At 42.6% G+C, this 10,174-nt stretch overlaps 1 protein-coding gene across 1 annotated transcript; it reads right to left on the minus strand.

The window, feature by feature from the left end:
- Positions 1-888: 888 nt before the first annotated feature.
- On the minus strand, positions 889-8,517 carry LOC146552622 (synapse differentiation-inducing gene protein 1-like). The gene is made up of 4 exons (XM_085257156.1): positions 7,910-8,517; positions 5,600-6,088; positions 2,712-2,849; positions 889-1,746 (listed from the first exon to the last, which is right to left on the minus strand). The coding sequence occupies exons 2-4, from the start codon at positions 6,020-6,022 to the stop codon at positions 1,588-1,590; spliced, it is 720 nt and encodes a 239-aa protein (XP_085113282.1). The 5' UTR covers positions 6,023-6,088; positions 7,910-8,517; the 3' UTR covers positions 889-1,587.
- Positions 8,518-10,174: the final 1,657 nt, after the last annotated feature.

Genomic DNA, 10,174 nt, shown 5'->3' on the forward strand with positions numbered 1-10,174 from the left:
CATTTTACCATTACATTTTTCCAACCAATAGTTTTGTCTGTTTGTTGATTACATTGAGGTAGCCGTCAGCTCACAGGGGTAAGGCAGGTCATCTAATCAGAAGATTGGTGGTTTGATCCATGGCCGCTCCAGTCTCCAGTTTCTCTCTGATGCATACATTAGGGTGTGAATGTTAGATAGAAAGAACAAGTGCTTGGATGAATGCGTTAACGAGGCATGTTGTATAAAACGCTTTGAGAACACAGCTAGAGTAGATAAGCGGTGTAAGAATGAGTCCATTTACCAACCATAGCTATTGCTAATCTTTCATCAGTTTAGTTATTAGTTTAAGCTTTGCTTATCAATCACCTTTCGTCAACAGCTATGTCAAATGTAAAAGTAGTTTAAGTCTTTATTGTTCACTGCTAACTATTTTAGCCCAACTAACTGCTGCAACTTTCCATCATTCAATACTTTTAGCTAACCCCTTTAGCCATTTAGCTGTTCAGCTGTAGTGCAAGACTCTCCCCTCAGTCCATTCTGTCTCTGAAACAAACCATTTTAGTTCCCTTCCAGTTAAACCAACTTTGTCGTGATTGGCTGCCCATCATAAACAGTGTGTCTGAACAGCAGGTGCTGTGTTCACATCTAGAAACAGAAATCAAGCAGCTGAGACAGTCTAAGCTAACTCTGAGCTTTTGGTCCACTGGGATTTTGTACATAAACACATCCCTTAATATGTGAAACTTTGTGTTGTGAATGGGGTTTTTAATTTTGTTTTTTTTAAATCAAATTATAATCTGGAGTTCAGTTAATTACTTGCTTTTTTCCTAGCCCCATGCCAGTGCAGAACTATCCCTGCTCTGAGGTGCACCTGTCAAAGAAAATTGAATAAGGGAATATGAGACATTAGAGTGTTTAATTATTCATGCCAAATATATTTATTGACTAAATTTACAGTTCACAATAGACACTAATAAATTTCTAGTCCACTGCTTGGCATCTTTGTGTACACTTGACACATTTGTTGTCTTTCTGTCAGGGGTCCACTTATCACGTCTTACTAACTGGATCCCTTTCGAGTATTCCTTAAATGAACAATCACCCAGAAATCCATTGGCTGACTGTTTTTCCAAGAAATTCATTTACAAAGAGAATAATACACAATCTGCAACAGTAAGGACAGATAGTACACTGAATGTAAAGGTCAAATAAAAATGCTGTAAATGATTAATGTGATAAAAGGTAGGTAGTGTCATACTCTATGAGTTCATTTTTTTTCTTAGATAAGTGTAGCACAGTCTTTGTGGAAGAGTAGTCATCTTTCTCAGCACTGTCTTTTTGTGTTTTTATAGAGGGATCGGGAGTGTTGCATTCCAGAAATAAAGATTCAATCCAGATCAATATGCTGTCCAAGTAATACTCCATCCACACATTTTCTTCTCTTGCTCTCCTTCTGTTCTTTCTCTTCATATAGCTTCTGCTTTTGCAGAGAGCCAGCTTCGACAATGACGCACACCTTCAGGAGAGGCAAATATCTGTCCACCCTTTCCCTTCCTTTCATCTTTATGTCTACCGTCTCCACCCTCCAAGCATGTGGTCCTAGTGCTATACATGTCCAGGCTTGGACAGGTAGGCTATGAGGGCCACAACCACCCCCACATACATCCCTGTTCCAATGGTAATGGAAAGTGCAGCCAGGAATAGGGCTCTTCTGGAGCTCATCCCTGCTCTGGAGAAGTCTCCCTTTGCAACGGCCTTGCCAGTCTGACAAAACAAAGCAGAGAGTGAAATGAGCTGGTGTGTTACTCATCAGCACCGAGTGTCTGAGTAGGTGTAAAGCCACAGTTAAAAGAGAGAAAACAAGAAATGCTCTCAGGGAGCCATTAGTTACCATGGCAATTAGGTCATTATCCCTCTGACAGTAACAAATGTGTTGTTTGGGTGTTTTGGTTTCCTATCAAAAATGAGGCTGGCCTTTATTTATTCTTTTGACACATTATTTTCTGTTCTGCTAGAATTGTCTCTGCAATTATTGTGTTTCAAAACTACAGAGAAACACTGTGCTGCGTTTGAGGTGAGAGGGCTTGAAGCTAATGGTTTTTTAGACCAGCAGGATGCTAACCATAAGACCAACCAAAGGTGCTGCTATAATTGCAAATGAGTTCTCAGCTATGAGCAAAACAAGTTAAAAAACAATATAATGGCAGTCGGTCGCTCACACAGGAGTGCACTGTGAACCAAAACCTTAGAGTTAATGGTTTCCCAAAGTGAACACAGGTGACTGACAAGTGGGCCGAATCTGTTTAATTTACATAGCCAATCATCTGAAACAACTGCAAGGAGGGTCACAGGGTGGAAAATGAGCTGCGGCTGCACTTGTCTGAACGCTTGTGCTCACTGACCTTAAATAGAATGCAGTGTAATGTTGGTTTTTTTTTTTTTTTTTTTTTCTAAATTTATTTTTTGGGTTTTTGTGTGTGTGTGTGTGTGTGTGTGTGTGTGTGGGCAGAAACTGGTTTTCTGCAGTGTTTTGTCTATTGTAGACCTGGTAGGGGGAGAATTTGGGTTGGGGGGTTGGAGGGTATAATGGACATACCACTGTTCTGAAATCAAGATGGACTTAGCTGTTGCTAACTTTGTATGTCATTGTTAAAATTAATAAAACAAAGTTGAAATAGAATGCAGTGTAATAAGAGTTGATGACATCCTTGAGATCTCTGGGCCTTTACCTTGTGAGAGTAGTAAAAGGCAACGATGCCCAAGGGCCAGAAGCAGCAGAGCATGGAGAAGATGGCGAGGCCCAAGTAGTCCCGAGGGGGCAGCACAATGAAGTTGTCCTCACTCTCACTGTCACTGGAGCTGTCACTCTGGAAGACGTTGATTTTATACAGAAAAATTAAAAGTCAGAAAAAGAACGGATGTGGAACCTTATATATAAACATAATAACAGAGTATGGCTGACGTATAAAAAGCCAGGTGTACTTTGGACAGCTTTATGGTGTCGTAGCTTGACATCTCATGCTCCCTCTCTACTGTATCTAACCTTTTCTACAACCGCCCAGGACAGGATGTGCTCAGTCAGCCAGAGAGGATTTGGTGCCTCTGTCAACACACATGAGCGGTCTGACAGATAACACAGGATTAACGGATTGTTCCATCATTGCAAGGTGACAGGACAGAGCGTCATTTATGTGCTAAATTGCTTTTACACTCTGAGAGACCTCCACCATCTTTCCTTAATGCACCAGGCATCTTATGAGGTGTACAACAGGAGCCTGTTGAACGCATCGTACCTTGAAAGTCAGGGCCACGGGAGCTAATGAGTGATAGATCTGAATGCCACTTAGACCACATGGGCACACCGAGCCTGCAGCAACGATGGCAATGTGACTACTACACAGGTGACCTTTAAGAGAAGGTGGCCTTACTTCTCTTAGCTGTCCCAGACATGGAGAGGATGTTTGTCTAAATAAACAGCCCCCACAGGAGCAAGGTTTCATTTGTTAGTCTTCCTGCCTTCGGATCAATCAAAGCAGGGAAAAAGGAAAGTGCAAAAACAGAAATCGATGTGTAAGGCGGGAACTGAACTGACCATTTTAGAGGTAATTAAGGAACAGGCAGTGAGGCAAGCAGGAGAAAAAGGAACCATACTTGTAAATAGCCACATTTCACAGAATATTCTAAACTATTTTCTAGCGTCTGATCGCATCCGAATTAACCAAAACACTGGATGCAATGTAATAACTTTGAGCTATATTCAGAGGATTTCCGCTCAGAAACCTTATTTAGAGGTCAGCGGGGGGTCCAAAGAGTTTACAAACAAATACCTTTGCCAAGAAAGAGATTACGAAGCTCTCTCTTATCTGCTTTATGAACACTGTCCACCTAGACAGACGGGTACGATCTATCAAAACAGCAGCTGGTGGTAACTGCATAATCTGACATCACATGAATAAACTGGTGAGTACAAACAGCAGTAATCTCCTTTTATCTCCGTAGCAAGAACTGATAACAGTTCTGAGTGACTGCTGCATTCAGTCTTACTGACAGCTTGCCTGACACAGAGTCCGGTCGGCTGGGAACACGCTCCCAGTCTGGTCTGCCAGTATAACGGATGGGGGTCCGCCGAGGCTCAGTGCCTTTAACAGCCCTGTCACAGCTCTCTCCTAGTCCTTGTTAATGTCTGAAGGGGACAGACGACTCAACACCAGGGCGCGCACACACACACACATATGCACGTATCTGTGCACCTAGTTAGCAGGGGCAATCACAGTGGCATCATGCACAGGGTCTTGTTACTTTGTTACCTGCAATTTATTTTGTCTGTATCACCCAAATGTCAAACATCACCTGCCAGAGACTTGGTCTACGTTTTTCCCCCCCTCTCTGTTGCTGATTGTACACAAGGCCTGCAGCAACATGCAACTGTGAAGGGAAAATGTGTAAACACAGCTGCCACAGACAATATATGGGTAATTTTGGAACTATATGGACCTTCCCCAGCTGCTGCTCTGTTTCTCTTATTTATATTCCCATAGCTGTAAAAATCCTCTTAATCACAGTTTCTCTGAGTCGGCATGACTCGAATATTAGCGCTGCGGCACACGGATGCACGCACAAACACAAAGGCAGGAGGAGAAAGTAAAGAAATGTAGGTGCAAAAGGTCTCATATTCCATTTGGAAAGCCAGCTTTTTATCAGAGCACTGTTAATCACATTCATTTGCGCTTTTGAATTGACATGGAATAACTTTGGCTCCGGGCTCACCTGCTCTGACGGCCATGAATCAGCACAGCCTCGCTTAACACCGTTAAAGCACGACATTACTTATGGCATTAATGGCAGTTGCTGCTATGTCTCAATCTATCTGCCAGGCCTCCGAGTGACAGGAGCTGGCGTGATCATCAGCTCGGTAAGGGTGCTATACTTCTTCCTCTGCCAGCTCAGAGCCCTGAGTACTTCACAAGCCTCCCTGGGTGAAATTAGATTTTCACCACTTCTGAAAAGACTTTGCTCTTTTTTGCTGTCATGTTATCTTTTTTGTGACTATATTAACCCCAAAAAAGAGGGGAAAAATTGCGAAATAGATAAAAATCAGATGTGTCATTTTCTTGGAATGTAATTATAAGACAAAAGCGAACAATTACCCCGCACCGCATTTCAAAGAGTCACAAGCAGATTGACCATTTGCAGAAAAGAGTGAGAAATGCGCGTGAATCACGCCGACAATCTAATAGAACAGCAAATGAAATAATAAGCATCACTACAGCACCGTGACTCATTTTCTGCTGAAAGCTGGCCCTGACAGTTACAAGCAAGTGTTGAAACGCATTTAATTTCATATAGTGACTCAATATTCAATTACTCTGTCAACACTGCCAAACGGTTCTTGCTTCAGTCTGCTGCTTATGCATGTATGGCTACAGTAATCATTCCTGTATGCCTTGTATAAAAAATGAAGAATTATAAGTTTATTATTTCTCTAATAACTTAATAACACAGACTTCCTCATGTTGCATCAGATGCTTGGAGCTATGGATAACATGCCTATAAAGCATGGTGCCCTGCCATTTATGCAGACGACATATTCATGTTTTCCTTTCATGTGACCTCTGACCTCATACTCAGGACCTTGCTGCTCCTCCTCCACCTCATAGGATACCGTCTGTATCTTGGCATCCTTCTCCTCTTGCGCGCTATCCACTGTGTTTTCCGTGGAAACGCCATCTGACGCCTTACTCTCTGTGAAAGTGGTTTCAAAGCTCTCGCTTTTCGAGTCCTTGCTATGAAGGCTGATGTCGTCCTTGCACAGGATGAAGCTGGGCCTGTAGAAGGCCTCCACTGCCAAATGGAGAGAGGTGGCATCCAAGAATTGCTGAGCCTTATGTTTGCCATTGGCCCCAGTGCAGTAGTAGCCAATTAGGCTGTCCTGATAAGGCTGGCTCGGGTAGTCACACTGGTAGCCCTGGTAGTCGTTAGGAACTGCATGACTGCTGGTTTTGTCCAGCAGGGGGTTCTGGAGCTCGCTGAGGCTCTCCATGAGGGCTGGTTCAAACGTCTTGTGGATCAAAGGATGGAGTCCAGAGAATATCGGGCAGTCTGGCAGCTGAAAAAAAAGTCATCTAGTTAATAAAACCTGAAACATAAAGAAAGAAGTCAAGTCTAATCACAGCACATTCTAGGGAATATAGAGTTAATCTAGGTGTGGTATAGGTCTCCAGTTTGATCTAAGCATGAAAATGTGCCCTCTAGAACAGATTTCTAATGCAGGAAATATTTCATCTTGTTTGACAATCAGGATTCCTCTCCTAAGCTCTCACCAGTCTGAGCCATAAAAATCACCATCTGGTGTATGTTCAACTGTTGCATCTCACCCCCCCCTCCAGTTTTATATAAACATTTAGTGAAAAAATATCTTCCACGTGTCACAGCTTCCTATAATGAATACGCGGAGAAAGGATGATAGTTGGTGCTGTATTTCGCGGTGCATACTAATTTGACAAGTCTGAAGTGGCCTCCTCGACTCCGCCTGGATGTTCAAATGCAGCTGAAGAGTGGGACTAATGAGTAGAAGATAAAAAAATAATAATAATAAATGACTGCTTTATGTAAAATAATAGCAATTAAAAAAACACAACAACAAAAACAAGAACGCTGTCAGGAAAGGCAGTCACTAAGGCAACCAGTCCACCAATGAGAGGCTCTGTGATATGAGCGTGTCCAGATTTGGGGTTAAGCAAATACACTACTTTGTTTTGCAAAACGGTCAGTCCCTGTGGACCTCGTCCATCAAATTCATTTTTTTCATCCCGTGACTAATGGCGAAATGAGATAAAGGGGCTGCATTATGTTATGAAAATAAGTCCGAGTTATGTCATGTGTTTGTTTAGTTGAAAGTCTGAAAACTGAGAAACAAGCTGCAGGGATGGAAATGCACAAGCACATTTGGATGCGATTGTGATTTTGCCCAGAGATTTTGATTTTTGAGGTCTGGAAGGTGACTGAGTGGAGCATAATGGCATACAGAAATACATGAGTTTGGCAAAATATCTATCTATCTATCTATCTATCTATCTATCTATCTATCTATCTATCTATCTTGAAAATAATAGTATACAGTGTGGCATAAACTACACCCTTTAGACTTCTCTGGCTGCCTCTGACAGTCTCCACAAACAGTAAACAATAAAACAGGCAGAGGGTGTTGTAAGAGATGCATTATTTCCTCCATATGCAGTGACTTCCTGGCCGTCAGAGACAGCGGTCCTTAAACACATGCAGATTTACAGGAGAACTTTGGAGCCTTTGACCTCCTATGATTAAAAAAATAAAAAGCTCATGCATCCACAGTAGCTTTCACAGTTATTTGCCGTGGGGAAGCATGAATAATGTGGGCCAGTGGCTGAATGTGAGCCCACACACTCACACATATGTACACGCGCACAACACTCAGCTCAGTATCTTCAACACTGTGTCCATCCTCATATGCTCCTGTGCCTGAGCCGCTCTTCAGATAACAAGGAATTCCATTACACACTACATTAGACAACAAAAATCACATCTCACATCCACAAATAATTCATCAGACTCTGGAATGAGTGCACTTAGCACATGAGAGTCTTGGACTCCGCGATTATTAATGACCACCTCTGTCCCTCTGTCTATCTACCTTGTCTTTGTTTAATCTGCTATGGGTTATTCATACATGACACTTTCTTAGCCACAAACACAAACAAAGGCACAATATATTTCCCCTATTGTGGTGCGTCCGCTTCACGTAAAATTGGAAAACTTAATTTTCAACGTACAATGGAGGGAATTTCCTATTTGTTCCCACTCTACTACTCTCAGATATACATCTATCCTAGAACAGCAGCCTAAGAACATATTGTGGCAACCAGCAGCTAAACATCGACGGTCATCTTACCTGTAGTTGAAAATCCTCCGGCAGGTTTGCTCAGCATCATTCCTCGACGCAACTGAGTCGAGGTAGACGGAGCAGTGGACCCACCTTCCCACTTCACATTAACAGTTTTCGCAAAACTGCCATCGTAGCAACAACAACAGCTCCCCTTCAAACGGAAGTAAGTCCGTGTGTGAGAGAATGGACTCTGGATGCTGTGACAGTGCCGCTGCTGCGTTTAAGGCAGATTTTACGCACAGTATCTCACCGAGGCTCGGGCTCCAAACAACTCCAACGGAGGCTGAGCTGACTCCAGCCAAGTGATTGGCTGCGTGAACTCTATTACCGACTAAGGATTTGACATTTCTAAACTTCCCTCTTGCTTGGTCGTCTAACTCTATTCAGCATCTAAAGTGTCGGCCGGTTTTCTTCTTTTTTCTTTCTTCTACGCCTCCTCCCAGCGGTTCTATTTTGCATTGTTGCATAAGAGTCCTTTTCGAATCAGGTTCTTAATATAGCCTCTGAAATGTGTGATCACGTGAGCCACCATTCCCACTTTGCAAACGCATCTGATTTGTATCGTGAAATGATCGCCCTGCTTCTAACTTTCGCACCTTCACAGTGAAACGATTAGGTGTTATTCTCGCTGAGAGCGCCCACTAAAGATAAAAACACAACACGGAAACATTTTTGTAAAGCTTTCCTTCTGCTACATTAATTTTTAGGGTTTCCCATTCTTCGCATGAGTCCAGCTGTATCACTAGTTTCGAGAAGATTTGCCAATTTAATTTTATTGTCTCCTGTCCCAGCACGGCTCTGAACTGGTTCCAAATATAGCCCAGGAGTAAGCCACTATCAAATTCATTGCACATTTAGATTTGATTAATATTTTAGACAAATCCCATGCATTTATCATGAGACTGCCAATTTGGATGTGCCTTTCACCCCACTCCCAGGAGCTGCTCTTGATTACATACAGGAAAAATGGGAATCAGATCATACTCTAGAATAATATAATAATTATACTGATCAGAGGAGCTATAGCATTTACAGGGACTCAGTCTGTAGTTTAGGGGCATGAAAAACACACTTAAATCTGTCTATCAGGGGACATCATGCTGTGGCAAAAAGTAAAAGACTGATATAGTGCCATTGAACACCGGACACATATCTTATTCAGAAGGAGCACTCTGTTCCACAGGCTCATAAAAATGTCTGGAGTTAATAATGTGCGAGCCCAGGCTCTGTCACTTTCACTGGGAGATGCATTAAGGTGCTGATGGACACTTTATGGGGGAAACATGGGGCTGCATTCATAAGACTGGGCTCACATGAGCTGCTTCTCTTTTAGAGTCACCTTGTGTTCACATGCACGAGGCGACATGGCATAACAGCCCAGCCGTCTCTGTGATGGATACCACTCCCTCAGGAGACGAGTATATTAGAAGAGGGGGTGAAGGGGCGAGGCGGAACCTGTAACAGTTTCCTTCCTCCTTCTCCTCCTTCTTTCTTTATTTCTTGTTCTCTGTCTCTCTCCTTCTCATTCTCTCCCTTCACTTTCATTCACTGCAGGAAAAAGGTACATTGTCTAATGAGGATCTGATTCAAAATGACCCACCCCTCCCGAAAGAAAAAAAAATCAAGAGAGGAAACATGTAAAATATGAAATCTTGAGGAAAACCAGTCAAGCTCAATGGGGGCACATTAAGCATGGTTTATGACAAGACAAGATTTCTCTTTAGAGGGCGCTTTTGCCAGTCTTCTTTAGATGGACTGTGAATATTTATGGTTTTCTCTGTGTCCCTTTCTTCTGCTCCATTTTCCGCTCTATATTTAGGCACTGTGTCACTACATGGCAGATGCGCTATTTGTCAAGCACCCCCCCCCCCCCCCACCACCACCACCTTTAGAGTCATCAAACTTCAAGAAACATAAAAGATAATTAGAGCTGAATATGCAGATATGTGTGTGCTGTTAATTGGCAAAAAAAAAAAGAGAGGGGGGGGGAGCAAAGGTAAAAGCGATTATAGGTTTTCACATTTACCTTTTTGTATTGATTCTCCTTCACCTGTGTTTGATATCGGAGCCGACTCTGACACCGTGAACTTTCCTAAGGCCCATTAACCAGCTTTAATCATTTAAACACTTTTGAGAATTAATCAGCTTAATCCGATTGGCAGAGAAAGTATCAAACCACTTAATTTGATCTGGCCTAGCTGGCTTCTGCGAAGAAAGGGGGTGGGGGGGTTGAGGATTTAAGCGGCTTTTCCCACGTGACCATTCTGTGTG

This window comes from Mchenga conophoros, linkage group LG19 (assembly GCF_057382185.1).
Source record: "Mchenga conophoros isolate Kocher_MC1m ecotype Shallow Benthic linkage group LG19, M_conophoros_male_GT1.1, whole genome shotgun sequence".
NCBI lineage: Eukaryota > Metazoa > Chordata > Actinopteri > Cichliformes > Cichlidae > Mchenga > Mchenga conophoros.

Coding starts and splice junctions, on each gene's coding strand:
- LOC146552622 (XM_085257156.1), bottom strand. CDS start 6,022: ATGGAGAGCCTCAGCGAGCTCCAGAACCCCCTGCTGGACAAAACCAGC. Junction 2,850..5,599: donor AGCAAGGTCCTGAGTATGAG/GTCAGAGGTCAC, acceptor AACGTCTTCCAG/AGTGACAGCTCCAGTGACAG. Junction 1,747..2,711: donor CCTTTTACTACTCTCACAAG/GTAAAGGCCCAG, acceptor TTGTTTTGTCAG/ACTGGCAAGGCCGTTGCAAA.